Below are 19,518 nucleotides of genomic sequence, written 5' to 3' on the forward strand. Positions count from 1 at the left end.
GCAGGCAAACAATGCATTACAAAACCGTGCCTCGTAATCTCGACCTTCTCAATATTGTCAATATCCAGCCCATTCGCTGTGGTCACGTTCCTTCTTTCCCGCGCTTCAATGATGCATTTCGGATCAGAGGAGGGAAGTGACTCCATTGATTTCTGGCCGTCTGATTTGTACCGCACCTGTAATGTACCAACCATCTGTAAGTCTGCCGGAGCCACAAGGTGCCTTTGCCACAGTGGGAAGGGTGGAAGTAGGTAAAAGGGATTTCACCCGGAGCCAGGGTTTAAAAAAAGCTCATAGTGGCGGCCGGCTGATGGTAGTAAACTCGACACTGTGTATCCTGGATACGCTCATAACAAACTGCAGGAGGGGGAGGAGGTCTGGGGTTTTCCGCAAGAGGCCTCACGCCGATCCTCGGGGACCTTTTCTTTTTAAAGAAGACTCTGAGTTCTCTGTTGCTTGGATAATTAAGCAACAAATCCTAAACTGTTCTGATTCTGCGAGGGGGCGTCTGTCGATCTCGACCTCCTCTGCAACACTCTGCAGAGGCGTCTCCTGTAACGCTCGACTTTTAAGTTTCCGTTAACGATATTTTGAGGCTCTCAAAAGATTAGAAAGCTGAATGCGTCTAATCCGTTTGGGAAGCCACACCCAAAAGTCTGTGCCAGTGTTCACGGAGGACCCTCTGGGCCGCTGTCTGCTGAACCACACGGGACTGGGCTCAGGATCTCTGGCCCGTGGTGTGCAGCCGTGACTCACTTCCCCCGTCTTCCTTTCACTGCGACAGTAATAACAGACGAGGGAAGCCCACTCTGGTCTCACTGGAAAGTGAAACAAAAAAACAAGTTCAGTTACTCCTATAAAACACCAGTCCAAGATTTATTCTCTGAATGATTCAAGACACATTTTTTTGTTGATAAATTGCTTTATTGTCATTATTTCATTAATTTGCGTGTATTGAAGTAAGTTATTCGTAAACACAGGCTGTGGTTTTCAGCACTGTTGTGATCCATTGTCGGCTTTTAGTTATCGGTCCTACTTTGAATATCACTGTAAGAGATAATAATTTTAAAAAAATTCTTTTAATTGACAATTTACACACACAAACACTGTAAAAGTGCATCAACATTTGTCAATTGCCTCCTATTAAACTATAACATAGAAAATGTATAATAATCAAACCGTGGATGCATGTAAAGAAATGCATGTGTTCATACCGCGTGTGTGCACAGATGCACACTGTTATGCATTAATGTGTTGCAGCTCAGATCTTTACTGCTGCCACGTGATTCTTGCTTATGTAACCAACCAAGAAGCATACAGACCACTGTCCCTTTAAGTTGAGTGAAGTTTGGTTCTACTGGTTGCTGTATAGCTTTATTGTTTAAATCAGTCCAGATGGTCCACATGGTGAGGTACTGTACTGTCATGGCGGTGTAGTATTTCTTAGTGTTCGCACAGAAAGAGAGGAGAAAACAAGACTCCTGAGGTGGAGTTATTTATGACCAACAGCTGTTGCACATGTGAGGGGGGGAGGGGGGGGGGGGGGGGGAGTAATAGTTTATTACAATGGCAAACGTGAAACCTGCACTCTGCCCTCTGTTGTTCACCGTCAGTGAGACAAAGGATCGGAGCTCGATCAGAAGAGTCCTCCCAGAAGTTATTCTAGTGCTCCTGGAGTCTGCGCGGAGACGCGGACATCGCTCGTGCTAAAATAAGGACATCGTGATGGTCCTCGGCAGTCGACACTGCGCCGTTTATTTCGGGGGATGTTCCTCCCGGGCGCCACGGGTCGACAACCAGAGGAGGATGGAGCGGCACGGAGCTCTGCGTTCATCCCACTGAACGGAGCGCAAGTGGGCCGGGCTAGTGACAAAGGGTCTGCAATATGACACGGCCTGTGTGTGTGTGCGTGGGTTTATTTTTCTCCTCCATGTGGCTCGGATAGAGAGAAGTTGTTTTGAGGGCTGGTCCCACTCACGAGAAACACGCGAGTCAGTGGGGGCGCGTGTTCCTTCTTTCCGGGAAAGTCCAGCGCGCGCGCGAACCAAACACACACACACGCGCACACACACACACAGAGAGACACACACACGCGCACACACACACAGAGAGACAGACACACACACACACACACAGACAGACACACACACACACACACAGACACACACACACACACACGCACAAGGATGGCCGAGGTGGAGGACGCGATGCGCGCCGCCGCGCAGTCCTGGTGCGGCGGCGCGCCGATCTATCGACGAACCAATTACATCCACGAGATGAGCTGCGGAGAAGTGGGCTCTCATCTGTACAGTCGGATGTGCTGCGCAGGTAAGGTCCAGCTGCGGCTCAGCGCTCAGCGCCTGTAACAGGAGCGCGTGTGTGTGTGTGTGTGGAGAGGGGGGGGGGGACGGGACGATGACGATGTTAACCTCTTCCATGCCGCCACCCACAATCCAACAAGCCGCGAGGGTCAAAAGTGTGGGCGTGTCTGAGCAACGTATGGTTTATTGTTTCAGTGACTTTTGTTGCACTTGTGTAACATTTTAAAGGAGCACTTTAATAATAATAATAATAATAGCAATGATGACATTATCCCACAGAGCTGATACTGTAACATAGAGCTGTAACAACTCATCGATTTAGGTGATTACAGAAAGCAACAATCGGGATAATTAATCAATTATAAAAAAAATACTTTTGTGTGTAAAAATGCCAAAAAAAAACAAACCTTTTGATTTCAGTTTCTCAAATGAAACATTTTGTAGGTAATGTTAATAAACCAAACGAGTAGCGTACTTAACAAAAGAGTAATAATGTGAAATGATAATCATATAAAGAAGTAAATAAAGTTGTTAGTGGCAGCCCTTTGGTAATGTGATGGTGTTTGATGGTCCTTATGTTGAACTCAAACTACTCTACTGGAGAAAGAAAGACGTGGCGTGTCACTGCTCACATTTGAATATGCAAACAATGACTGCGTAAACATTCAGTCTGTGTGCTATGAGGCTCTCAAGCTGATGGAAGCTGTCCTTGACGTTTGTTTACCTCCTGATTACACCGTCAGAACGTGTCACAAAGACAATCTGTAGTTCATCAGACGTCTGTGTGTCTGACGTTTGACTGCGGCTGAGTAAAGTTTTTTTTCTCCAGAGGTTTAAGGCCAAAACCACTCCTCTATAAACAGCTCACTGGTGGACTCTGTCTGTTTCTGTGTGTGTGTTTGCTGCGTTGCCATGGCAACCCCTCTCCCAAATCACTCTTCCCATATTTTAACCGCAGGGCCCCAAGAGACCGTGGTCTTTCTTAACACAACTCTTGTTGTGGGACGCGACCCAAAGAGGTAGTCAGCTACCGGTTGGATATGAAATCATCGTTTCTTCTTCATTTTATTTAGTGTTGTGTTCTGTCGTGCAGCCTCTCCAACAGAAGAGGGAGACAAACTGTGTGGAGCAGTAACCTAATCTTCCTCTTCCCATCTGAAGATCCATAAATCCAACAATTATCTTGTCCTCCTATTACCACAAGTTTGTAAATACAACATGTGGCTAATTACATGTCATTTCTTTTTTAATGCACACTCCCTAAAAATGATGCTCTTGTAGTAAAAGTGAGTCATGATGCCTGTTTAATTATGGAGGGAGGACATATTGTGGGCGACTCGGAGGACAACTAAATGTGTTTATGGGGTTCATTGTCCATCTGCATCTCACAAAGCTTCTTCTCGTCTTTTTTTCTGCCACCTGAGTTTATTTTGAAGATGTCTACATTCCTGACAGTGATAACAGACAGAGAGCTCTGTCTTATTCTGGTGGTGCTGCATGCTTTATTGCCAGCTCCGGGTTGGATCTGCCCCATAATGCCCTGGGGCTTTCATTCCTCACCTTGGCAAACGTCCTCCCCCGAACTGTCCAACTCCATCACCCCTCAGTCATGAACTCCATCAAGACCTGCTCTCCAGATGATACTCCAAACATTCCTCTCCTCAGTGGGACTCACCACATGCTGTCACTTGCACGGAGGAACAGGCCGACAAAGTTTACATTTTCTTTAAGGGGGGGTTTTCTGCCCCTCCCGCCCCCCTTACTGCGAGGAGGGCGGGCGCCCTCAGGAATGCATTGACTTGCGTGCTTCTCGCCCCAGAACTGTCATCGTAAAACTCTTATCGGCTCTCAAGGCTCAGCTTTTTGATCAGCGCATGTTATCGGTGACAGAGACCGGAGAACGATCCACACGGGGCTGCACTGTGTGCGCCCATCAGCGCCTCACTGAGGGGACCACAACAAGAGGGCTTCATGAACATGAACAAGTCAATAAATCAAAAACAACTCTCACTGCTTCTGATCGCGTCAAGACTTCAATCAGCTGATAACTGCGCAAATGAAGAGTTTGGCGAGCGTTTTGGGAGCTGCACACCACTACGTTTTTTACACACGTTGCTGATTCTAGAGCCAATAAATAATCTGCGACCGTGTGATCTGTGTCACGTCCTCAGCACGACAGCACTTCGATCCTTTAAATTACATTTTCAGTACGTACACAGCCTGTAGCGACACGTTGAGGGCCGCAATCCCCCACAAACACACACGTCCCGACAAGCCACCTCCGTTACTCCGTCTTGTGTCGGTATCTGCACGGAATGTTGATGCTCCCAAGGGTGAGAGGTGGTGCAGGTATTTAAGGTGCGATGGGACCTGAAGGTGGTAGTGAGGGAGGTGCTATAGAGCACCCGAATGCATAACTTGTGTTGTGTTCATAGTCAGAGTTGTGCAGCTGGACGGAGGTTTTATTGCATGAAACTAGATGCCGATGGAACAATGCTCCCTTTTTTCTTTTACCACTCATGCACTGTTCAGTCCACAGGGGCCACAACGACCACCCTGTGTCTGGGATCCGTTTCTGCAGCAGCGTGGTTACTCTTTGAAGATCTTTTTTATTTGTGTAAGCCAACAGAAGCAAATTATTCCAAATTGGAAATTCATCATAAGAGAAATCAAATGTTGGCCTTGTAGGTTGTTCTCATTAGAGATCTATAAAAGCTTCTATTCTTCCCCTCGCGTACGGAAAGCAACCCTCGCTGCCAGCCACCCCTCCTCCCCCACATAATTGTGTCCTGATGGTGGAGGAGGTTTTCTCGTGATTGTTCCGTGTCGAGAAATGGCCCGCGAACATTTGTTTCCACCGCCGCGGTCTCCCATCCGTGTTGAGGAACAGGCTTTTCATTGAGGCTTTGTGGTGGTTTGCGTGGCAGGTCCCGCCTTCCAGCCTCCGACCGCACACACCGGGGACTGGCAGCCTGCGCTCGTGGAGCTCAGTTGGGGTTAACAAGCTCCAGTGGACCGTTTCTGTACAGCTTGGTCTAAATTAGGCGATCTAAAAGACCGTCTTTTTGACAAACCAGTCTCAAGGACACACACTGTATGTTTTGGAACAGCTTCCTAAGATGAGCCGAGTTAAAGCTCCTGTTTTTACTCATTAGCCTGACCTCTGACCTTTCTCCCCAGATAATCTTCCACAAATCATGCCGTCGTCATTTCCGGCGGTATTGCTGATGCCCTTGTTGAATTTGACTTGGAGTAACATCCAGACGTTCTTTTCTTAAATGTGTAGCGTTCAGTACATTTGTGCTTCTATTTTTCCATTATTACCGATCATTTTCCAACTTTAAATGTACTTTCTTTCTCCATGTGCATGCGTTTGTTTTACGATTTGATAAAGAGCCCTCAGACTTGCAACTTGCTTGAGATTGGGAATCTATCAATCTGAACATACAGTTGCTTTTATATTTTGGTGATATTTGTAGGATTTATGGTTTGGCACAGCAGCTACAAGCAGGAATTTTTTTAATTTTTTTAAATGAAACAGATTTGAGGGCAGCTGTGGAAATTGTGCTCTGTTGCCAGAAAATACACTGTCCTTGAACATATTTAGCTTGCAGAGAAATCTTTCTAAAATATGAGTTTGAAAATGTTTGTAAGTAGCATAAGATAAATGCAACGTCTCTTGTCAAATCCAAAGTGGCTAAAGATCTGACTTACGTCTGTGCCTTGGATGTAATCAGTGCAGACGGTCTGTATTGGTTGGGTGCTCAGTGAGTCTGGTGAGGTGTGTTTTGGTGGGTGGGGTGGGTGCAGAACGGGGCTGGGCCAGGGGGAAGGATCTTCACTCCTTCCAAAGATCACTGCATGCGTGCTGAATGACAGCTTCTGACATTGTAGCCCCCGTGGGCAGGCATTTTACAAGGGCTGCTGGAAAAAAGAAAAAGAAATGGCAGCATTGAATGTTAAAGACATGCCCAGGGAGAAGAGAAAAAAAAGGGAGTAAGAACTGAATCAGTGGCCTGAACACTCCCACTTAAGAACATGATCCTACACTGTGAAGCAGTGTCTCAGGCAAGAAGAAGGAGAAGTGGCAGTCTCATAAAGCAGACAACGGCGTCTCTCAAGCTGCCGTTTTGTTGTTGATCACTGAGATAAGGCCGCCATGGCGATGGAGAGGAGATTCAGGAACTACTCCTCTGACAGTGTAGGTAGCGACGGGGTCTTCATAGAGGAATCCCCCTATCAGGGGGTGCTCAAGGCCATGGATCACAGGAAAGGTAGAGTCTTGTCATCTTTACATTGTTTCTCTTGTGGAGGCCTTTTGTGTTCATTCTTGTTTCATCTTTAGTGTTCTGGTCCAAACCATCACACTAGGTTTGAAAATCTTTGGTATTCTCCGAAGCACTGTGGTAAATGTTGATTAATGTCTTCTGTAATCTCTTTAATTAAAACGGGCCACGCCCCTTCATGTGTCACGCTGTTTCCAGGAATAGCAGCGGTCATGTCAGCAGATTGGTTTTCTACAGAACTTATTATTAACTTCAGGAATTTCTCTGCTTCAGAGGTTTTTTCTTTTTTTAAAATTTCACTTCTGTTGTTCGACTCTGAAACAGCGTGTCGCTGAGTCGGCCCACGGGATGACGCGGCCTTCGCTCTCTGTTCCCTCTTCGTCTGATCACTTCAGTCCATCCAGATAACGGAGTCATGCTCTAAGAAAACCTAACACAATGGTTTCACTGTTGCTTCAGATCAGGTCACTTGTTTACCGGCCTCTGTGTTTCACAACCACTCTCATCACTTATTGAACCGACGCCGTGAAGAAGTGAAGGGAAGACAATGCACACGACATACCTGCTTGCATGCGAGAGCCCTGTTTGTAGTACCCAGACTGTGGAGTTGAACCATAAACAGCAACAGTCATGCAAGCTGAAACATGTTCCCGTCGAGGTGCTAATCTGAGGGATGTCGGCGGTAAATTACACCTTTTATTTCCTTTGTGTTGGTGGACCGATTTTAAACCAGCGTAAGAGACACTTGTGCACTCTCATGTTCAACGTTCTGGTTTCGGGCTTTGGGGAGAACAGATATTCATAAAGTGATGGTTTAGTTGGATGTTTACTGCCAACCATCTTTTACAGCAGTGGTTCCCAACTCGTCTTCTAGCTATTTCTGCTTTTGTTTGACTGCCTCGGGCCTCTAAAGGTCATCAGACTAAGTCCTTGAGAAGTGAACGTTCTCCTCTGGCCAACTGTTTTCCTACTGTAGACATGGGCAGCCTGTTGGGAGTCATTGCTCTACAGTTTGAATTCTTCCATGTGGCCCTTGCTAACCATTAATTTCACGATGTGAACAAAAACAATTTGCATTTGAGACTTGTAACTTACTTGATAGGTCATTCACATGAAACGTCATTGACGTTCTCTTTTGAATGTACTAGATCATTCATCTAAGTTTCATGTCGCTGTAAAATAATTTCCGTGAATGGTAATATTCTCTAAAAATGATTGGTTGTAGTTAACAGGGTAACATGCATTGTGACATCTGATTCGACTTCTGTGTGGTCTGTCTTTCCACAGATGAACGTGACCGAGTTCAGAAGAAGACCTTCACAAAATGGGTCAACAAGCACCTGATGAAGGTAACCTCCGTCTCCAGCAACTCTCGCCAATTCAATACTTGTGTTTTACAGATGTACAGATGTTGAGAAATGATCTAGATTATGAAACAAACATCTTGTAACTGAACAAGTCCTTCCTGGTAAACAGAAGGACTTCAGCTGTCCTTCAATAACCCCAACGGTGGCTGTGATTCACTTACTTTCATATCCCACCTGGTTACAATTGCTTAAATGACATGTTTCCGTAGGTAGGAGGTGATGAACTGTCTGATCTAACTGAGTCTGAGGGCTTTACAAAGTTGCCTGAAAGCAACAACAGATAAACTGGAATCAAAATCAGATTTCGATTCCCAAGCGAAAACCTGGCTCTCTTTGGAAAAGTTGGGGGGAAAAACTAAAAATAACATTATACAAATGGCTCTTTTGTGTTAACTGTTTGCCTGTGAGGGAGTATCATTTTATAGACTCAAAGACTACGAAGTGAATTTACTAAAATACCGATTCAAATGATTATAACAGACGAGTTAAATGGCTCTCTTACTGCTGCTCGACAGACACTCGGGTCGATTAAGGCTTGTTTTCACCCGGGAACTGAAGTGTGTCACACTGTGAGGAATGTGTGCTGTCCTCTCCGTGTGAGGAGGGGCTCTGTCCGAGGCGACCCGTACTCCTCGTTTCTTTGAAATCTGGCTGCCCCGGAGGCGTTTCAGAGCGCCATGGGGATTAAACGACAAAAAGGCCAGGAGCGCTCCATTTTCATTGCATCTTTTTTAGATTACGGAGACGGAAAACCAGACGTAGTTCTGTGTTTCATTTGTGGGCATCCTACATCAATGCAGACCAAACACACACGTTCATAAAGACAATACTGAACAAAACAGTGGTTTTGGATGGGACCACTCAACATATTTCAAATTTTTAAAAAAAACAGGAAAACCTTCTTTGTTTGTCAAATCAAACCAGCGTCTGCCTGCTTGTCTTTGGTCTGCTCTATTCCCCCCACGAGTCCCTGCAGTTCTATACCTTCTCTCATCAAAATGTCTCTTCTTTCCATCCTTCATCTGTCCTCCCATCCTTTTCCCATCAGCACTGGAAGGCAGAGGTAGGGGCTGTCATTGAGTGCTGAGTGTACAAACATACATTTCTGCCTGCATGTCTGTGTCAACATTTCTACTCACTCCCACGTTACCTGAGCTCTTCAGCTTCTAACCCCTGACCCCGTTCCTTTCTCCTTCATTTTAACACTTGGAGCCTTTTCTGCAGTGCAACTTGTCTTTTCATGTTCTGTCCCTCGGTTTACAACAGCTAAAAGAAATAACTCGTTACAAATGAAAGTTTATGAAGTCATATGGGTGCATAAAGTATACTGGAGGCGTTATCAATATATACGTTTCTACTAATAATAGTTCTGGTATCCTTCTTTTTGGTTATGACGTAATATTCTGGTGATCAGCTTTATTGCTGTGATCAGGGGGACACAGCAACATCACCACATCCAAAAGGATGATGGGAAATGACCAATTAAGTGATCAAAGAGGTTCCAAGCAAACTCCCAGGATTTAGTTAGCGTGTTCGGATGAGAAACGTAAACATATTTACCCCAAAACTATATTTGAAACACCCCAGAAATATATTTGAACTTCAAGCTTGACCTATCGAGCTCACCTTTTCTATGCAATGAGGGATTTTAACCCACATTTTAGTACTCTGTGGTTGTCACCTGAATGAGCCAAAACTATGAAGAGAAAAACTATTTAAAAGTGGACGCAGTTGCCTGCAGAAGGCAGACAGTTGTTGTTGTTGTTGTTGTTCCGTCATCCTTGGCTTTTAAAGGAATAGTTTTGAAGTGGGTTTGTATGAGGTGCTCGTCCACAGCAGATGGCGGTCGGCACGCCCCCCAGTTTGAAGAACCAGCAGGGGAGCAACGTAATGTACTCCTGTGGACGCAGCACAACCTATTCAGCTGTAATACAATAATCAACATCAGTTTTAAGCGTATGCTATATTCAGATTCTTGTTCACACAGCAGTTCATTGCTTTGCTCCCGTGCTGCGTCTCCTGTCCGTTAACGGTGAGCAATACACTGATTATGGATTGAGAACCTCATACAACCCCATTAAAACTAAATCCAGACTTTACCTTTAAGTTGCTTCTTTTTTGTTTCCATGTAACATAACAGGATTCAGTCACAAGTGTCTAATCCCCTGTTAGTGTGGCGGTGGTCAGCCGGTCCGGTGCCGTTTGTATCACGTGTGAACGCCACCACTGATGCTCACATGCTGAGAGACTCGATGTACGGGTCAATATTCTATGGTTAACATTTGCCTCCTGTCTTTTCTCCACAGACCCAGAGACACATCACGGACCTGTACGAGGACCTCAGAGATGGACACAACCTCATCTCTCTGCTGGAGGTGCTCTCCGGAGAGACACTGGTGAGCTTTTGGTGACCTTTGAACCTTTAGCTGTGAGGACATCTGCTTCTGCCCTAACCCCCCCCCCCCCCCCCCCCCCTGTCCTGTCCAAACCTGTCTTATTGTCCCTCTGACTTATTTTGCTGCCGCATTTGTTCTACTGTCCAGTCAGCTATGAACCGCTTTCTGTGTTTTTCTGAGTTAAAATGCTGGGTTTCTGGTCTCCACTCTTTGCATGCGTTGACTTTGATTCTGTGGAGATTTTTGGACATTTCAGAACATGCTGAGGTTATGCACACTCTTTTTTACTTTACTACTTACCGTAGCTGTTTTCTTGGGAACACACCTTCCGGTGATGTAGCCTTAAGACACTAATTTTCATTCTTTGCTTCCATCTCGTAACCTTTCTGCACTGACTTGTTTGACCCCTGGTTTATTTTCCTTTCTCTAATTCCTGCTGACCTTTGCCCTGACCTCTTCCCTCTGCCTCCGCCTTCCTCTCTTGCAATGCTCTTGCTGCGGGTAGCCGAGGGAACGTGACGTTGTGAGGAACGTGCGGTTGGTGAGTGGCGCCTGGACTGTGGGCGTCGGGCGTGGCATGCGTCACCACCCCAGGTGGCTGCTGGGTTGTGCATGATGACACTCCCTGTATTGTCCCCTTTCTGTGTCCACATCGTCCCCCCTCCATTGTATCAGTGAGCGAGCCGAGGTCAGAAGTCCTTTGAGGAGACAAGAAGTACAGGTTTTAGTGGAATCTTTTCTACAGTCATTGTTTATTTAAAAGTCATTTAATGGTGGTTATTTATCAAACGTGGAGTCCAGTAATCGGAAAAATTTGCACTCAAATTTCATTGAGAAGTGAAGAGCATAACTTTGAAAAAACATACTTAAAGGTGCACCTGTATCACCAGGACATAATGATTTCAAAGAATATTCATAAGAAATAAAGTCAGTGATTTCTGTAATTATACATTTTCTTGTCTCACAAATGAGTTTGTGGAATGTATGAAATCGATGTTGAGTTATTTTATCCTCTGAACTTAAATGGACAAACCACCGCTGTCATGTTCCTTTACAACATTCCTTTATGTATTGGGTTCCCTCACTGCATTGAAAGCAACGGTGAATATTTCATCACATGCGAGCTGATATGTTGACGAATTCAAAGCTTCTAGCGGCGAATGCATGTCGTGGCAACGCTGCTGGGGAACAAAGACAGTGTAAGACGTAGCAGAACAACAGGTGAAACAGACAATGAGGATTGTGTAGGATGATCGGGGGAATCACTCAGATCGGGTATCATTCATCAACATGCTCCCACCTGCAGACATGCTGGCTGGTTTGTTCGAATGCACTTCTGGTGTCATGTCGGCTCAGATCTGGTCCAAGGTCTGACCGAAACGCTTTGATCACAATCACGCAGAATTTGAATCGCACTTCAAATTTGCCTTATTTGAATTTTTACGTTCAGATCATGACTGGGATGATTTTTTTTTTTTTTATCCAATAGAGTAGATCTTTTGTTTTAATCACAAAAGGTGTTGCTGGTCCACCGAGAACACCTGTTCCTCAGTCATTCAACACACTTTAACGTGTTCTCTCGTCTCTTGCAGCCGCGGGAGAAAGGCCGGATGCGCTTCCACAAGCTGCAGAATGTCCAGATCGCCCTGGACTTTCTCAAACGCAGTCAGGTCGGTCAACCGGGACACTTTAAACAATGCACATCGACCTCAAACACGCACTTGAATGTTTCTGTTTCAACTTCCCACGCTAACCTGAAAACTGCACCGGTTCAGGTCAAACTGGTCAACATCAGGAATGACGACATTGCAGATGGAAACCCCAAGCTGACCCTGGGGCTGATATGGACCATAATCCTTCACTTCCAGGTATGTTGGACACTTTACTATCATTTACTGCAGGTGTGTAACGGTACACAGAAGGTTTGGTTCTCACACAGTTTCAGTGTCACGGTTTGGTATGTTCCGTAAATGCATAAGGATCCTTTTCTTTGCATTTATTTCAAACTGACAGTGGTGCAAACACTGAACAAACACTTTCCCAATTGGCACCAGGTCTCAATAGGCTGTAAAACCTCAAATATTGTCATATTCATGTAATGTGTTTATGTAACTTTGTAAATGCTGTTCATTCTGTACACATGACATCTATTGCATCCGTTCATCCGGGGAGAGGGATCCTCCTCTGTTGCTCTCCTGAAGGTTTCTTCTTCTTTTCCCTGTGAAAGGTTATTTTTGGGGAGTTTTTCCTGATCCGCTGTGAGGTCAAAGGTCAGGGATGTCGTATGTGTACAGATTGTAAAGCCCTCTGAGGCAAATTTGTAATTTGTGATATTGTGCTATATAAAATAAACTGAATTGAATTGAATTGAAAATAATCTCTTATGGACGGACTCGTACCCGAGTCCTCTTTTTGGGCTCGCTAAAAGTTTCCAGACAGAATTTGGGTCCCCCACTAATTGCATCAATCTATATGCAGTGACGCTTACCGTGACGCTTCGGTACAAAAGCACAAAACCGTACAGCCCGAATTTACTGTTGTTACAACAGTGGACTTGAATTAGGAGATTTGGGAGAAACCTTTGGACAAAAACAAAACCAAGTCGATCGTTATTTAAATGACCGTTTGGATGTATTCAAAGTTGACAGACGGAGCCGTGTTGGAAACAGCCGTCTCACATTTCCTGAACTGCATGTGTTTCCTTTTAAACGGCACATTGATTGCTTAAGATCAAATTCTTCCATTGCATGAGCACCGTGCGTTTCATAGTTTACTTTTATTACTTTGTGAATAGTCTGCTTCCGCTGGCGGCTCAGTGAGGAAAAGCCGTTCCCTCTTCGGGGTCCAATCATCAGCCTCGATTTCTCCAGATGTTGACACAGCCGTTACAGTACGGCGGAGTCCGACAGCCAATCATTTCCAAATAGGCTTTATTGAACATTTGGCAGCACTTAGGCTCTTTTATACAACCACCACCGCTTCCCCTGTCCTTGAGTGCACCCAGACTAAACACTGGAGAAAAAAGACATTCATTCATTTTTGAAGAAAAATGTTCACAGATCAATTTCAGAGCCTTTTTAAACGAAAACAACTCCTTTTAGATTAGAACATGTTATTAATTCCCAGTAGGGAAACTCATTTGCCACCAAAAAAAAATCATACAGACAAGAATAGACACAGTCCACAGTGCACAACAGACAAGAAACACACTACAAGGAACAAACAATTCCAGCAAATGCCTTATTAAACATGACCGACATCAGAAAGATGCTAAATATCTATGGTTCTGTGCACATCTGTAGGTTACAGTTAAAGCTAAACGTTTCATTTAAACATTAACAGTATCTAATTGCTTACAGCAGTTCCTGATTACGAAGAGGCGCGCTTGAATATTCATTTAGCAGATTGTTTGGTAAATTTCAGGGGGGGGGGGGGGGGCAAAAAAACAGTGGGAGTAGATGGAAATTCTTTGATGGGTATGATGGTTATGTTGGGATGTGGGTTCCTTTTCCCCGTCCCGTGTGACTCAGTGATTCCCATGAGGAGACGTGGGCGTAACTAAAAAGCTGGAAACAAGAGAAAGGATCTCCTGCCGTCTGCACATGTTATGAAAGTCAAGTTTTCTCTGATATCTAACTGAACATAAGGAAGAAAACCAAAACAAAATGTCCTTGTAGATGCACTCAGTCATCAGGCAGCTATTATTTCTTCAATAACAAACCCATAACCTGCTTTGTTTTGTAACGTGCATCACAAACAATGGTGTAGCTCTCCCCAGATCCAGATCCCAGCTCACTAACACTCCGGTATGAGTAACGGGCCGGCCTCGTGACAGAGAGGGAGCCGATGTCCTCTTTTAAAAGCGAGGCTGCGAGGGCGGAGGTCCCGTTTCAGCTTCTGAGTCACTCTGTGCCCACGTCCACAGTGTAGCACTGGGGTTTCCCTTCTGAAGGGGAAATAGCAGAAGGAAGAGATGCCTTCTTTTTTCCCTCCTCCACCCTTTCCTGCATAAAAAAAGAAAAAAAAAGAAGCCTGTCTGTGAAATTGCTAGTTCTGCTATGACTCATCGTCATACCTAAAAACACTAGAAATAGTATATTGTGGTAATAAAACCCCATTTGTTTCAGTATGAGGCACATTGATGAGGACTGGAAGTGCAACCTTCACTTCATGCATATTGTCCAGAGAACATATTTTATTTATTTATTCATTTATTTTGCAGGGACAATGCACACCAATCAACAGTTGGACTGTAAGTGAGCCAGAGTTAGCCAGAGAGGCTAATTTCCATCTGCTATCCCTGGCCACATGTTTTTAAGGCAGCCTAAAATAACAAAATCTCAAAATAAAAATGGAAATAAAATTCATAGACAAACTGACAACAACATATAAACAAAACCAATACACAGCAAAAAGAAAGGGTACAGCAATAGACCAGAGACATAACGGGCTACAGCATGAATCAGGCAGAACAAACCCAGCTACAATACAACATACACATAAAAAACAAATGCACATATAGCCGAAACAAGCATCAGGACAGACAGCACATCAATGACTGCACACCTGATTGGCAACAAGCCATTCCTTCAGGTTATGCTTGAACGTGTTGTACGTGTTGTGTGCACGTATGTGTGGTGGCAGAGCATTCCACGAGTGACCTGCCTTCACTGAGAATGTAGACTTGCTAAACGAGCTTGACCTATATGAAATGACACAATCACCTCTTGTAGCAGATCTAGTGAGTCTGCTGCTTTCACTGCTTTGTTTAACAAATTCACTAAGCGGGGGCGGAGCCATACCATTTAAAATTTTAAAAACCAGACACACATCAGTGAATTTAATGATGTTCTCCCAACTCAGGATGTGGTGTTTTGTGAGAATATTGCAGTGATGGTGGTGTTTTTGTTTTTTATCAAGTATTTTGATGGCTTGCTTATGGAGAATGGGAATCGATTTTAATGTTGTGCTGTTGGCTTGTGCCCAGCTGGTTAAGCAGTAGGTCACATGGGGGACAATCATTGCATTAAAATACAATTTTGCAGCCCGCATGGTTAAACAGTGTCTTATATATCTAAAATTCATGGGATTAAATTTCAAGACCTTTGTCACATGGTTTACCTGTTTTTTAAAAGAGAGATTAGAATCAATAAAAATACCTAAATATTTAAAATATGACACTACCTGTAGCCTCTCACCAGCAACATAAACGTCTGGCTCCGGTGACACTTTGCAAGCCCTCTTTGTGAAGAACATACAAACAGTCTTTTTAACATTCAGATGAAGGCAGGAATTTGCAAGCCATTTAGTTACATTAGTCATTGTGGACGTGAGTTTGAGTGCAGCTTGTTCTTTGTTCTTTGCATGCACATACATCACTGTATCGTCAGCATACATTTGAATATCACACCCATCGCAGACGTCCGGCAAATCATTAATGTATAAACTGAATAAAAGGGGTCCCAAAATAGAACCCTGGGATACTCCCACAGTAGATCTTAGAGTATATGATGAAACATCACCCACTCTGACACACTGTGTTCTTCCTTCAAGGTAGGATTTCAGCAGGGCAAGAGACTCTCGGGAAAAGTTAAAACTTGACAATTTATTAAGCAGGACATTGTGATTAACCGTATCAAAAGCCTTCTTGAGGTCAAGAAAAACCGCTGCTACTACCCCCCCTTTATTCATTTTAAGCTTCACTTTCTCTAAGAGGAAGCAGTTGGCTGTTTCAGTCGAATGATTGGCCCTGTAACCAAACTGCATAGGATGGAGCTGATATGGAGAGCTGTTGAGATGTTTAGTAAGTTGCTCTGCAACACATTTCTCAGCAATTTTGGAAACAGCAGGAAGAATACTGATCGGCCGATAATTGGAGACATCGGTTGAATCTCCTGACTTAAAAATGGGCGTTACTATGGCTGATTTCCATCCTTTTGGGAACACACATTGCCTGAGAGAGTTATTCACAATGTTTGTGATTGGGTGAGCGAGTGTGCCTTTGTGTTTCTTTAGAAAAATATTGTCAATTCCATAAACATCTTTGGCCCTTGAGTTCTTGAGTGAGCCTAGAACTCTGGTGACAGTAGATTCAGTGACATCTTGAATAGAGAAGCATGGTTGATCTTCATTTACTGGTATAGGATCAAGTTTACCAATACTGGAGCTTTGAATTAAAGCCTCCACTGAGTTGATGAAGTATGAATTAAAAGTTGTACGAATTACAACTTCATCTTGCGTAAGGCCCCCGTTCACTTTAATTTTAAGTTGCTTCCTTGAATTGCTGCTATCTTTGTCTGTTAACTTCTTTAGATTATCCCATATCATTTTAGAATTACCTCCTGCTTCATCAATGATTTTAATAAAAAAAGTAGCCTTTGCTTTTCTAAGTTCTTTTGTTACAAGGTTTCTCAGCATTATGAATTTCTGCCTATCATTTCCTAATTTAGACTTGAGTGCCAGTTTTAACGCATAGTCCCGTTTTTTCATAACATTCCAGATGTCACTATTTAGCCATGGAAGTGCGTTCTTTTGATTTTGTTTAACTTTGGCTTTTTTAAGGAAATGGTTAATTGTGGTCTGTATTGTGGATAAGAAGATGTTGCTATCTTCCTCAGCACTTGCACCTTTTAAACGGTTGCTCCAATCAATTCCTTGTATAGCATCATGAAATGAATTTTGGTCACCTTTCGGTATTCTTAATTGATAAGCCTTTCTGGTAGATGATATATTAAAACGTTTCTTTGTAAGTTTTCTTGTTAAAAGTATTAAATTATGGTCAGACAAACCTGTTACCATATTGTGGGTTTTGATTATTCTTTCTGGTTTATTGCTAAAAATCAAATCAATCTGGGACTGAGAAGAGTTGGTTATTCTTGTGGGCTTGTTCACTAACTGGGTCATATTAAAACAATCAGTTGTATGTTTTAGGGATTTCCTTCCAGACTTATCCTCCCAATTTACATTAAAATCACCCATTAATATAACCTCTTTATCCAAGTCACATTCCTTGAACATGGAATTAAGCTGGTCATAAAATTCACATTTTGATGATGGTGGTCTGTAGAGACAGATTAGAGTAAAAGACATTTGAGGTGATAGTGATACTCTCAGACCAATACATTCCAATGTGACATTACTTGACCACATACAGCAGATGCAACGCCTTTGTCTGGTCTTATATGTAAAATCACAAAGTATGACACGCAGACACGTTGCAGATATTTCTTTTGAACTGAACGGTCTAAACAAATCCAGTCTGAAACGCACCGTTTCACCTTCAGAGGTTTTCCTGTGATTGTTGCCACTTTTTACGACTTGTGCCTAGTTTTGTCCGGAGCCCCGCCCGTCTGGTACGTCAAGCCCACCAAAACAAACACCAGGGACTTTTCATAAGTACCATTTGTACATCTGATGTCTCAGGCAGCAACTACTGGATGATGGATTCATGCAAAATGGACACGGAGTCGACCGCTGCCAAATTTAAATAGTAAAATTCATGTCAAGTCTCTCGGAGTCGACACAGGACATCTGGATTGATTACACCTGTGGTTTATTGGACGTCTTGTCGTCTCAGTAGTGTGTTCTTGTGACTCATAGCTGAGCCTCGCAGCTCTTAAAAAAAGAGGGATCTGGACGTTCTGGGACAGAATGTAGTATTTATTGAGAACTTCTGTTTGTAACAGTATAACTTTGCAAGATCAGCGACTTTTCACTCTTCTGATTTCTGTTTTGCTGGCGTTTAGTACATTTCTCTCAAACAGTGAGCTTAATGTTTCTTTTGCCCTCCAAGTAAAAGTGCTGTTTGTTATTGGAGGTTTCAAACGTGGCTCATCTCAAGTCGATGCCAAGATGAATAAAAAGTCTTTTGAATTTTACTTTTCTTAAACGTTGGATGTAATAATTAGGAAAAACTCTCAAAACTCATTTGGAATTTACCAAAGTCCAAAGTGACTTAAAATACGTGCATTTAAACGCAACAGGATCCCGAGCTAAACATCATCTAAACACTCCCAAAAAACAGCTACAAAGAGCTTCAGTGTAAGTGTTTAGGGCCTTTTTTTTTTTAAAGAAGAGATGAAACTATCTCTGACCAGTTGCACCGTCTCCTCCTTCAGATCTCAGACATTCAGGTGAACGGCCAGTCGGACGACATGACGGCCAAGGAGAAGCTGCTGCTCTGGTCCCAGAGGATGGTGGAGGGATACCAGGGCCTGCGCTGCGACAACTTCACCACCGGCTGGAGGGACGGCAAGCTCTTCAACGCCGTCATACACAAACACAGGTGAGACGCTGGTCCTCAGTAGACGGAGGTTTAGGGTTCGGGTCAAACTTTGCATTATTAAAACGTAAGTCAAAAGAAGTCTTGGATACACATGGTGAGGAAAGGGTAAGGGTTCCCTCACTGTGAATCTAACATTCATACAATAACTAAAACAAAAGGATTATCTAAGATAGGATGCCATGGCGACTTTTTAAATGCGGAGACATTTTCTGATTTAAAAAAAAAGCTTGCCTGGACTTGTTACACCGCAGGACATGAAATTTCCACGTTGAAGAATCTTCTCTGTGACCTTCTTCATATTTCACTTCAGTTTTACAGCAGCACACCTGACTTGTCAGCACAAAAATGCAGCTCGGCTGTTGTAAATCAAATGTTGAGATAATTACCAGAACTCATTCGTTCAATACACTTCTGACCAGAAATCTCTCTGGTAACTGAGTATACTGCTTCCATCAGAAGTGCAGCATGGTCGTATTTATGTAGAAATGGGACTACGTTTTGTGCATACGAAAATAATTGATTTTGTTTTGAAAAACTTTTATAGATGATTTAATCAGTTATATCCTTGCTGCCCACAGCTGCTGTCCATCTCAATAAAGAAACTACAACGTTTAACAGCACCCTTTCGAGCCTTCAGGCGGTGACCGTTTTAGACTCAAACTATATATTTTGGGTGCAGCACCACTTTGGGCTTCCCACCAGACACAAAAATAACATCAACAACCTGAGTTTGGAATCATTCGGTTTGAAGAGGGAGTGCGTCTTCTTTTCATGATGTGGGTGTATCCTCCTCATTTATGAAAAGGCTGCCCTAAAGGTATGCTCACTGCAGGTTGTAGCAAAACGCAGATACGCTAACTGCTC

At 43.6% G+C, this 19,518-nt stretch overlaps 1 protein-coding gene across 1 annotated transcript in view; it reads left to right on the forward strand.

Annotated features, from left to right (window-relative positions):
- The first annotated feature begins 2,101 nt into the window (after window positions 1–2,101).
- Window positions 2,102–19,518, forward strand: part of pleca (plectin a) — a 43,742-nt gene continuing 26,325 nt past the window's right edge. The window contains 6 exon segments of the mRNA XM_034544964.1: window positions 2,102–2,328; window positions 7,895–7,956; window positions 10,281–10,370; window positions 11,963–12,040; window positions 12,146–12,238; window positions 18,488–18,654. Coding sequence (XP_034400855.1) covers window positions 2,187–2,328; window positions 7,895–7,956; window positions 10,281–10,370; window positions 11,963–12,040; window positions 12,146–12,238; window positions 18,488–18,654 — 632 coding nt within the window. The 5' untranslated portion in view covers window positions 2,102–2,186.

Source organism: Cyclopterus lumpus, chromosome 11, assembly GCF_009769545.1.
Source record: "Cyclopterus lumpus isolate fCycLum1 chromosome 11, fCycLum1.pri, whole genome shotgun sequence".
NCBI lineage: Eukaryota > Metazoa > Chordata > Actinopteri > Perciformes > Cyclopteridae > Cyclopterus > Cyclopterus lumpus.